Raw genomic sequence first — 11,779 nt, 5'->3', positions numbered from 1 at the left:
AGTGACATAGACAGATTGTTATGCCCATGAAACTCTTACCTTGTAGAGCATCTGCAGCTTCAACATGCTTCATATCTCTCAGGAAGTAGAGTGTCATATCAAGAGCTGCTTCTTTAATATCACGCATTTCCTCTATAAAGTCCTGCACAAAGTATTGTGTGTTCTCTCTTTTCAGTATTTTCTTAAACTTTTCCAGCTCATTCTTCAGAAAAATGGTCATTTTGTTCTCAAGAGCCTAAAAACAAAGCAAGAAAAAATAAGGGGCAGACCAAAAAAAGTAACCAAATCCTATACCCTTCTCAAATACATTTAAAACGTAAAAAATTAAACAATTTACTTGTAGTACAAATGACAGACAAGCAACAATAAAAGTCACTCATTTAGTTTGACAGTATTGTCCATACGTGAGGTAAAGTCATGGTGAATACAAAAACACAAACAGCAGGCCCGGTTCCAGAATCAAATAACTGACGGTGCTTCTGAAATTATTGAGGGTATTTTGTTAAAGTGCAGATGAAGGCAGAGCAACGGTTCTACCATAGCAGTGTAGGCTACAGAGGGACATTTAAGATTATATGCAACACAATAAATCTCTAACTTACTGTACACCGTGTCTACACCTTGTTTGTTAATGAGAGGTATCGCAATCCTGCATAACTCAGCACTGAATAAAACTCTGGCGTTTTGAGCGGTGAGTGGATTCTGACTAACTTAAACACCTCTGATTCACCATTGTGTTCATGAGATCAACAACAATGTCTATGATTGGCTACATTGCTCACTGCTGCAAAAAACACATTGTAAATAGATACGTTTGACGTTCTTCAGAGCGGAAACGTAAATATGCACTGAAGCGTTTGTCAAATTTGTTTTGCCGATATAATATAACAATATTATTACATTATTATTACCTGGTATGGATCAAATCCAATTATCAACATGATTTCTTGGTATCTCAGTTCATGTGATTTTTTAATCACTGCCATTAATAAGTCATGAGTTTGACTTATTTTTGAGTTAAGATTTGAAAAATTAGGGATTGTTAGAACATCAGTTAGTATGATTCTATTTATGTTTTAAGTTTTAAAAATAAGAATTAAATACAGTTTTAAATTTGTTCAATAACATTTTTTTTACTTACCTTGAAGATCCAGAGGAGATTTGTTTTGAAATCTCTGCGGAAGCGGTAATTCTTGAAGTCCGAGTCAGATTTCTCATATTGAACCCTGGAAGCAAAATAAATGTGATTTTTTTGCATTTCAATCCATACTATTGGCTCAGTTACAAGAAAGAGCAGAATTTTGTGGGGGCATTATCCTCTTGGTAGTAATAATAGACTATTGCATATACAGTATATTCCACTTGACCCTGATGACTGAAATTTATGATCTCATTGCAAAGTGCTGAATCGAACTTTCAAAAATTGTCAGTGTGATTTATATTTAAATGGGTCACTGCACACAGTCAGTTTGATTCAAAAGGCACAAATACATTATATTGAAAAACCATGTTACATATCATGGCTTATTACGTCTGAAAAAATAAACCTAATTACATTTTGACAACATAGATCCATTTAAGTTGGAAGTGAATGGTAAACTGTGGTATACAAGACCCTTTCCAAAAAATTTGAATATCATGGAAAAGTTTATTTATTTCCATAATTCCATTCAAAACATTAAACTTCCATAGATTATAGATTCAGGGCCCACAACTTAAACGATTTCAAGTATTTAGTTGTTCATTTGTACATAATTTGGGCCTCCAGCTCATAAAACCCACGAAAACATTTGAATATTACATGAAATCACACAGTAATTACACAGTGATACCATGGTCATTGAACCAGGTTTTGGTTCTTTCGGCAGTGTGGGCAGGTGCAAATCCTGCTGGAAAATGAAGGAAGCATGAAGTGCTCTGAGAAAATGTCCTGGTAGATGCCAAAAGAACCAAAACCTGGTTCAATGACCATGGTATCACTGTGTAATTACTGTGTGATTTCATGTAATATTCAAATTTTTTGAAATCCTGTTTTCGTGTGTTTTATGAGCTGGAAGCCCAAATTATGTACAAATAAGCAACTAAATACTTGAAATCGTTTAAGTTGTGGGCCCTGAATCTATAATCTATGGAAGTTTAACGTTTTGAATGGAATTATGGAAATAAAAAAACTTTTCCATGATATTCTGATTTTTTGGAAAGGGTCTGTATTGTGTTCTCACCTGTTGAGAAGAAAAGATGCCAGTTCCTCATCACTCTTCAATTGCTTCTGTGCTTTTAGAGCTTCCCACCGTGTAAATTCTGCACCAATATTTACTGTGGTCTTTTGCCCTTTGTTACTGAACCACACACAAAAAGAAAAAAAAACACATAAAAATTAACGGGTTCACAGTTGTCAATTTCATTTGGCCAAAATCAAGAGTAGCGTCAGTTCTGGCAAGTCACGTTAGTAAAGCTAGCATCAGCTGACTCTCAGCTTCTCCATGTCTACCTACAGGAATACGACACCTTTCACAGCATCCATATATTTAAGCTCCTTCAGTATTATCAACAACAATCTTGTTTCTCAGGAGCTAATTACCCTCCTCTGTTCCCCAGCTGCTCCTCTCGTCCAGTCAGGATTTGGCATTCTGATTCCCCTTTGAACTAGTCTAAATTCTAGAATTATCTTGTACATTAAAATATTGAATTAATGATATCTGCAATACGTTCATGTTGGTTCTATTCTGTTTACCCTAAGGAGGGTTATTTCTGCTCTCCCTCCTCTTATCCATGCAAGGCTGCATGTATGCGCAGGGAGTTCTCGCCCAGAACAGAACCGTCAATACAAACTGTTGGCCCTATTTTAACGATCTACGTTGTTTTGGGTGTTGAGGGAGGTCCACCTGAGAGTGGCACTTCCTTCGCTTCATTTGCACCTCCAACTCGACATCAACGCAGAAAGGGTCACAATAAGAAATCTGTAACTCAGGATGCAGCCCACGAGCTGACTTGGTTACTAAAATATATAACCATCTAAAAATATTCTACTGAATAAAGAGGTTGCTGTCCATCTCTGTCTTTCTCAAATCGCATGAGAGAGCAGTGACCAGGCTCATTATCCACAAATACAAAGGAACTATTGTATCTTCGGAGAACAAGCCACTGGCCAGACATCGTCATGCTTACACAGAAATAGCAGGACTACACTTGCTGGGACCAGCAAGTCATACATGTGATATTCAGTGTTGGGAGTAACGCGTTACAAAAGTAATGTATTACAGTAACTTATTACTTTTTGTTGTAACGCAGTAGTGTAAGGCATTACTGATCAATTTTCAGTAATATTTTACTCGGTACATGTTCAGTAACGCTTGCATTACAACACACTTTTAGCCCAAAATGTAATTGTTCAAAAAAAAACAAACAAAAAAAACAGCCAGACCGCGAGACTTTAACGAATGAAAAATGCAAGCAAGTTATTACCTGTTTGTGGTCAGTCAATAGCCGTCCAAGTTTGTAAATAATGACTAAATTACAGCTTCTGATATATTTGTATAGCGATTTATTTCATTCATCTCCCTCTTGCTGGTGTACCTTTTGTATTGTGTGACACAGTCCAGTAAAAGCGTGTTTAGGGCAGGTTTTACAGGAGTGCCGCGAGGCATGATTTCTGTCTATGTGCTGGTGCTGGCCAGTGAAGAGCGGTTAATGGGATAATATGGTAAGAAGACTGTACATTCGCGGAATGGACGTACACGCATTACTCTGTTTGTTCTGTGTTTTCTTTCTAACCAGAGAGCAGTCTGTTTTCTTTTGTTTTGAATTGTTCTGTTTAAAAGTAGACATGTCTGACTGTGAGGCAAGTAGATGCTATGTTTCGGTTCATTTATGAGAAGAGCTACAGTTCACGCGCCCGAGCCTCCGTGTCCTGATTATCTCTTGTCTACTATATTTACTTCTTATTTATTTAATCCATGCAGGCAATTGGTTGATGAAACATTGATTAAAATTAAGATACAATTAATACAAAACGAAATTCACTCCAAAGAAAGGCTTTGTGCTTTCTGTTTGAGATTTCTGGGAAAGTTTTGAATCAGTCTTTTAGTGCCGCTTTCAGAAGGCTCACTGAAGAAGGAACTGTCCCAACCGTAACATTGTTTTTTCCTCATAAAAGCGAACACGAAAAATAAAATAAAATAAAATGAATATATTATGTTCTGTGGATAGCCAACCCTTCTTCATCCGGTGGGTAGTATTAGTTTTGGCTTGCTTAGGCTATAGTGTAATTCACAGAATTACTAAACAATATTTTGCTTCCTAAAAGTTAAAGAGTTTTTGTGTCACGCATGCATGCATGTCTATTTCCCTCATATTAAATATAAAATGCGAGAATGTGTAGACTGATATTTTTCTAATGTCTGGACACCTTTATTAAGGGAGTAGCCTATGGATATATAAACAGACGTTTCAATATATTGGTATTAAATGCATTTTCTGAGAATTTATATTTCAAGTTTTTACTGCAAATGTCACATCCATAAAGCTGGAACTGCCCAATTTTAAAAAATGTATTCTCAACTAGTTTTGTGGTGTAGGTACGTATTTTATAATGTTAATTTCAAATAATACTATAAATTAAAGATGTGGTAGCTTTGGATCTGGACGGGAAAGATAACTCTGGGAGTTGGAAGGGGTGTGTCGTGATTCTGCCTTCTCACACCGCGCACCGTGACACAGGTTTGTGGATCTGAGTGTCACAGTTTCATATCGCATATCGTTACAGCCCTAATCATTTTAGAATGTTGAGTAATGAGTAATGTAACGCATTACAATTCTGAGACAGTAATATTTTAAGGTAATGAATTACTTTTAAATAACAGTAACAAGTAATGTATAATGTATTACAGTTTGGAAGTAACTTGCACAACACTGGTGATATTGAACTAACAGTCATGTGCCTTACAGTAACTATGATGAAGACCTCTGAATTCAGACTATAAAAGAAGAGACCTGGACAGGACTCTTTGCTCTGCCTTGCAATCTCCAGTCCGATACGCCAGCAGTTATCGGATGCAAGAAGCTTTAAAGCCTAGCTAGTATTTCTCTGTTAGTTAGTACTCCTTTTATAATCTGTAACAAGTATTCTTTTCATTTGATTCTTTTAATAAATATTGTTAAACATTTATTATAATCATCTAACTGGACCTTGGATTTTTGGGTACGTGTCACATTCTTCTTTCTGGATCAGGAAGATCCTGACCGGAGGAAACGACAAGAGGGTAAGCATTCTTTTGATATAAGAATAATCACTGTGAGATTTGATTGATTAAAAAGCCTAGCCAAAGAGGCAGCTTACGACAGGGTTATTGTTGTATAGCGAACACGGTTGAAGAGTACCTAAAAATGTAGACTTATACTACGAAGGGGAAATCTATTATCTTTCTAATAGAATACAAATTTGTAGAGACTGATCGCCTAACTATTGAGGACACGACTAAAGGATAGGCTCTTTAGTAACCGCGGGATTATCTATATGTCCTGGATAGGATGTAGGATAATTTGGAACGGTATTAATCGTGATAAAACTTCGCAATGTGCATGGTCTACAGCACAGGGCGCAAGTGCACTTAGGGAGTGTCCGAATCCACCTTTGCTAGTTTAACAACGGGAAAAATGGTCGCCCGTCACTGTCACATGCCTGTCCTGTCTTGTGTTGCACATGGGTGTTTTGTTATTTTGGGCCATGTGCTCATCATTGTCTGATCCCTCCCCCTTGTTATCTGATTATTGTTTGAGTTCTTCCACCTGTTCCCTCTTGATTTGTTCCCTTTATAAGTCCCCTCTTGTTTGCAGTCTGTGTCGTTTCGTTGTCCATATTTCTCGTTCCTGGAGTTTCCTGAGTTTTTGTTTTGTACCTTGTCTGCATGTCATTAATAAATTTCCTCTGCATTTGTATCCTCGTCTCATGATCATCTATACCGTGACAGTCACATGGTCTAAAAGGGTTTTCCCTATTCTCTTAATGAGTAATGGGTGTGTTTTGGGCGTAACCTGCAAAAAACCTATCAGTGTAATTTCCCATTCCCTTTAAAGCCAGTTTGCAAGCGGAAAGAGTAAACGCATCTCAAGAGAGCAAATGGACCTGCTCGTGCGCGAGGTTAAAGCGCACAAACAGACCATCTACGGGACAAGCCAGATTCCATCATATCTTCTCTATGTCTTCATATCTACAATATTAATTTTTTACATTGTAATATTTTTTCTTTTGTAATATTTGGCATGTTTGTGTGCTGCTACGCATCCCTGTGTTGTGGACCCACCAACAGGCACACATTACTAACTTGCTCTTTAATTAACAAAAAATAAAAAATAATATATATATATATATATATATATATATATATATATATATATATATATATAGTATATATACACATATATATATATATATATATATATATATATATATATATATATATTTTTTTTTTTTTTTTGCGCCATTGACTTTAGACCAGGTTTCAGTTGATCAATGGTGCAGTCTATTTCAGTTGCCTCAAAATACCAATGCACAAACAACGTACCTGAACACACCTCATTTTCAGACCAGCACGCCCATGGGCACACAAATGGGAGCAAATGCATTTGCTATTTAAACAACGTGGCGCAGGATATGAAAATGTAAATTACGCTGCATTGCGCTGGGTATAATAGGGCCCTGTATGCTAATTGACAATCGAATTTGACGATAGTGGTCCTGACAGAACCATTATCAAACCAGCAGCTTACTGCTACCTACTTCATGAGTACAGAAAGGTGGTTGATTGAAAAAACAGTTTTATGATAAAAAAAAGAACACAAGAAATACCTTTTGGTAGATGATGGTGTTTTCTCACAGAAGTTCGGTCCATCACCTTTTGAATGGTCACTCTTCATAGACACAAAGCTGGATGCATGTGAATACGATCTTTCCCTAATGACACAGAGCAGAAAGAAGAAGAAAAAAACTACAGGATACTGCTGTGTCATTTAAAGAGGTTTGGCGTTGCAAATGGTACTTAGATGCAATATTGCCCCATATGGAATGTATTTATACTTTATTGCCTGTTCTGTATTTCCACTGTGGAATGTAGTGCCCTAGTGGCTACCTGTGTTACTGAACGACCATGTTCATTAACAAGTAAAGCCGATTACAATTTTCTTTCAAAATTCTTTGATTTATTCTTGGATTTAGTCAAGTTCCAGTACATACACTAAGTTAACATCACTGCATGTTTGTGTAACATGTTTGTTCTGTTTTGGTTTGGTTCTGTCATTTGCTTCTGTGATCTTCTGCGTGTTTGTTTTGTATAAAGTGTTTGTTTTAGATGTTCCTTCTCTTAATATAGACATGCACCCCAATACAGTTACATGTGACAATAGATTTTACTTATTTAATAATAATTAATCAATGGATCACATGTAAGACGCTTTGAGAAACAGATTAAATACCTTTTGTCACCTGGTGTTTTCTCACTGAAGTTTGGTCCATCACCTTTTGAATGGTCACTCTTCACAGACACAGAGGACAAACGTGAGCCTGCTCTTTCACTAATGACAAAGAGACAAAAAACACTTTACTACTGGAGATACTTCAGTCTCATTTGAAAAAGGTTTGATGTTGCAAATGCTAATTAGATGGGTAGATGGAAAAACTACAGCAAAGGAGGCTTTCTTTGAACTCTATGCCTGCTCTTACACGGCCAAGGAGGCCATCCCTGAAAACCCTGTGAGCCCCTGTTCTGTCACAGCCAAGGAAGCCTTCCTTGAACTGTCGGCCAAAATTAACTCATGATCTACTTGCCAAGGAAGCCAGCTTCGTGGTGGTCCCCTGCTCCACCAGCTCCACCATAGTGGTCACCGGCTCTGCCTGCTCCTCCGTAGTGGTCCCTGCACTTTGATCCTCATCTCAGTCTGCTTTTGTTTTTATTGGTTCCTTTGTTTCTGTGTCATTGTCTTATTGGGTCATTGTGTTGATTACTTTCAGGTGTGTCTTGTTATGTCATTAGTCCTTGAGTATATATAGCCCACATTTCCATTGTTTCCTTGTCTAGATTTGGTGTGTGTGTAACCTATTGTTTAGTGAGTTTGTCAAGCCTGATCTGTTCATAGTGAAGTCTGTTCAATTTAAGCCATATTCTAGTCTTTAAGTTTGTCATGTTTTTGTTTGGTTTGTCTTGTATTCTGTTTCCATAAACTGCTCACTTTCAACTTGCCTCCAGAAGATTAATATTACAGAAAGCTAGGCTAAAATTAACCTTGCAGTTTGTCTTCTTCGACTACGTCAAGGAAACAGGACTATAGAGGACTACGTTGATGAGTTTCTTGGCCTCTCCAACCATGTGGATTTTCAAGACATCACCCTTAGGGACATTGTTTTGCAGGGGGTTATGTTAATAAATTTGCTTCACCATGGCCTTGCAATCTACCAAATCCACCATGGCGACTTACTGCTCTACTGTTGTGGTCATCTCCAGCTCTACCCTGGTGGCCCACTTAGCTCCTGGCTCTGCTATAGCCACCTGATCCTCCATGGTTTCTTTGACTGCTCCACAGTCTTTGATCTTGTCCATGATCCAGGCCCTCACCCTCATCTCCTTCATGGGCCTGGCCCTCCATTCCTCCCCTTGGGCCTCCTCCAATCCACCACCCTCCTGATCTTGTTTGTGTTTTGGGTGGGTGTGCCATTGGCATATGGAGCCGCCATTTGTTGGGGGGGATACGTCACATTCGGATTTGATATCACTTTCATATTTTTATGCCTTTCATTTTGTATTTGTCACACTTCTGTTCCTGGTTTTGTCATGTGATTCCCTGATCTCATGATGTGATCCTGTCATGTTCTCCTTTTGCTATAGGCTTGTTTGACTTCATGCAGCGCTGAGCAGACCAATCGGGGACTGACTTGAAGTAGCACATGCTGGTTAGAAAAACGTCTTGAAACATTTCCAACGCCACGTGACTGTGACCTATGCTATCAAAGTACTGCAAGAGCGAATTGAGATCAGCTGGTTCGTTCAATCTGCACAGCTTCTCCAGAGTGGCTGCACCAGCTCTGATGACGTTCACGATTTGCCCGATTCACCGCATGACAATGATCACGTCTGTTTCATGTTTTTTCTCACACCTTCAGTTCTACTAATGTTCACAAATCTGTTTTTTATAACAGTAAAAGCTCTTTTCATGTAGTCGTGATGTTATATTGTGTCATGTATATCAAAATAAAACTGATAAAAAACATAGACCCCCCTTTATTGATTGTATAGGCTTATGCTGAACTACATTCCTGTACAAACAGACATTATATTAAGCAGTAAATAAAGTATTGAATGAAAATACTGAAAATTCTGTTTCAATGAACTGCACATGAATTCTCACATTCAACTTTGTGTGTATTACACAGACATTGTGTGTATTAATTAATTTATTCTTGTATTTAGTCAAGTTCTATCACATTTACCACAGTGAGAAGATTAGTTAACGTTGCTGTAATGCAAAACATATAAAATACCTTTTGCCAGGTGTTTTTTCCTCACTGAAGTTTGGTCCATCCCCTTTTGAATGGTCACTCTTTACAGATAAAGATTTGGATACATGTGAGCCTGATCTTCCACTAATGACACAAAGAACATGAAGAAAAACACTTGACTACATGAAATTATTCCAACTACATTGTCAAACGTTCTCACAACAGCTCACGTACAGTAGTTCAGCCGTTTGTTAGATGTTACCTTTTGTTAGATGGGGTTTTCTCATTGAAGTTTGGTCCATCACCTTTTGAATGGTCACTTTTCACAGACACAGAGATGGACACAAGTGAGCCTGATCTTACACTAATGGCACAAAGAAAAAAAAATCTTTAAGAATTACTTCAGTCTCCATTGAAGAGAAGTTGCAAATAGTAATTAAATAAGGAATAACCGTGCATTTATTGTATTATTCATTCAAGTTCTGGTTTCAGTTTACTTTATTATCCACATTGTGCAAAAATGGCCTCTGTCTCCACCATACAATACATAGCATAATTTAAATAATGTAACATAAATCATGTGGAATACCTTTTGGTTTGTGACAGTGTTTCTTTACTGAAGGATACACGTGAGCCGGATCTTTTACTAATAACACAAAGAGCAGAGAGTAAAGAAAATTTGAACTACAGAGTCAGATTTAGTTTTGCAATTAAGTTATTAAATACAATGTACTGCGAAAAAACAGTTTAAACATGTATTATTATTATTTTATCAACCATGACACTAGAAAATGCATTAACACAATGCTTTAAGAAAAGAAATCTAAATGTTTTAAGACAAATATTTATTGAAATACTTTCTTACAGTCTATGTGTAGCAACAATAAGAAACCCATGAAATACCTTTTGGTAGATGATGGAGTTTTCTCACTGAAGTTTGGTCCATCACCTTTTGAATGGTCACTCCTCATAGACAAAGAGCTGGACACATGTGAGCCCGATCTTTCACTAACAAAAAAAGAAAAAAGAAAAAAGAATAAAAAAACACATAAAACATTACAACATGAGGTTACTCAGTGATATAGAAAATGCATTAACACAATGCTTTAAGAAAAGAAATGTAAATGTTTTAAGAAAAATATTTATTAAAATACTTTCTTACAGTCTATGTGTAGCAACAATAAGAAACCCATGAAATACCTTTTGGTAGATGGTGTTTTCTCACTGAAGTTTGGTCCATCACCTTTTGAATGGTCACTCTTCATAGACACAGAGCTGGACACACATGAGCCCGATCTTTCACTAACAAAAAAAAAACAACATAAAACATTACAACAGGAGGTTACTCAGTGATATATATAGAAAATGCATTAACACAATGCTTTAAAGTTTCAATATGCAATATTTTTTTGCCGCTAGAGGGCGCTACATTCCAAACAACAACAACAACGGCGTAGCTTGATGACGATGTGAAGGAGCGTGGAATGATGGGAACTGTTGTTTTAAACTCCACCGTGGATGTAAATCAGTCAGACGGGAATTGAAAAATCATGTTCATGGATGAGGCTAAGTTTTATTTTTATAATGACATGCTTTTTGTGGCGAGGGGGGCGTGGTTCAGCGCGGTCTGTAATGGGAGAGAGAAGAGACGAGCGGGACGCAAGTAGGTCAAGTGCAAATGACGAACACCTGTGTCTTATTGCTGTGATCTGCGTGGAGAGACCGCTTATAAGCCGAGCTGGAACGAGAGAGAGACTGAAGAGAAAATTGGACGCAGAGAAAGAAAACCGGTGGATCCGAGCTCTCATTTTTGAACTGTTTTGTGCCGTCGCGGTTGGCACGGTGAATGCGCGTTGTGCACGACTTTTGTTTGTTTTGCTTTATTTTAATAAAGTACAAGTCCCAGTCACGCCGACCCCTGTCTTCTTCCTTCCTGACTCTTGAACCTCATCACACTTTTATTTCATTAAAATGAATTAACCGCAAGAAAAGTAAGGTTTAATACTAAATTGGTTATCATCGATGTTACTGTAACGTTATGTTGAATTCCTTGTTGTGATAACGCGGCGCAGTTTTACGTGTTCTAAACAATTGTTGTAAAAGTACATTCGAACATACCCACATCATTTGCCAAAATACTGATTAATCTTTATGTATAACACATGCCATATTTATTTACATGGCCATAAACACCAGACGTGATAAACAATGTCAATAAACTAAACACAATTAAAGCAATAATACTTCCCTTACATAAACATAACTATTACCAAATGCTACATTTGGAAAATA

General features: G+C 37.3%; 1 protein-coding gene across 1 annotated transcript in view; it reads right to left on the bottom strand.

Annotated features, from left to right (window-relative positions):
- LOC309475585 (uncharacterized protein) overlaps nucleotides 1-11,779 on the bottom strand; it is a 518,877-nt gene that overhangs the window by 489,697 nt on the left and 17,401 nt on the right. Inside the window, exons 6-15 of the mRNA XM_082138403.1 lie at nucleotides 10,688-10,789; nucleotides 10,391-10,495; nucleotides 10,077-10,133; nucleotides 9,750-9,851; nucleotides 9,530-9,631; nucleotides 7,471-7,569; nucleotides 6,848-6,952; nucleotides 2,223-2,339; nucleotides 1,142-1,226; nucleotides 40-235 (exon numbers count right to left, since the gene is read on the bottom strand). Coding sequence (XP_081994529.1) covers nucleotides 40-235; nucleotides 1,142-1,226; nucleotides 2,223-2,339; nucleotides 6,848-6,952; nucleotides 7,471-7,569; nucleotides 9,530-9,631; nucleotides 9,750-9,851; nucleotides 10,077-10,133; nucleotides 10,391-10,495; nucleotides 10,688-10,789 — 1,070 coding nt within the window. The remainder of the gene's footprint in view (nucleotides 1-39; nucleotides 236-1,141; nucleotides 1,227-2,222; nucleotides 2,340-6,847; nucleotides 6,953-7,470; nucleotides 7,570-9,529; nucleotides 9,632-9,749; nucleotides 9,852-10,076; nucleotides 10,134-10,390; nucleotides 10,496-10,687; nucleotides 10,790-11,779) is intronic.

The sequence above is a fragment of the Leuciscus leuciscus genome, assembly GCF_965113295.1.
Source record: "Leuciscus leuciscus genome assembly, chromosome: 15".
Classification (NCBI taxonomy): domain Eukaryota; kingdom Metazoa; phylum Chordata; class Actinopteri; order Cypriniformes; family Leuciscidae; genus Leuciscus; species Leuciscus leuciscus.
The sequence above is the reverse complement of the archived record's forward strand: the minus strand, read 5'-3'. Positions and strand labels throughout refer to the sequence as shown.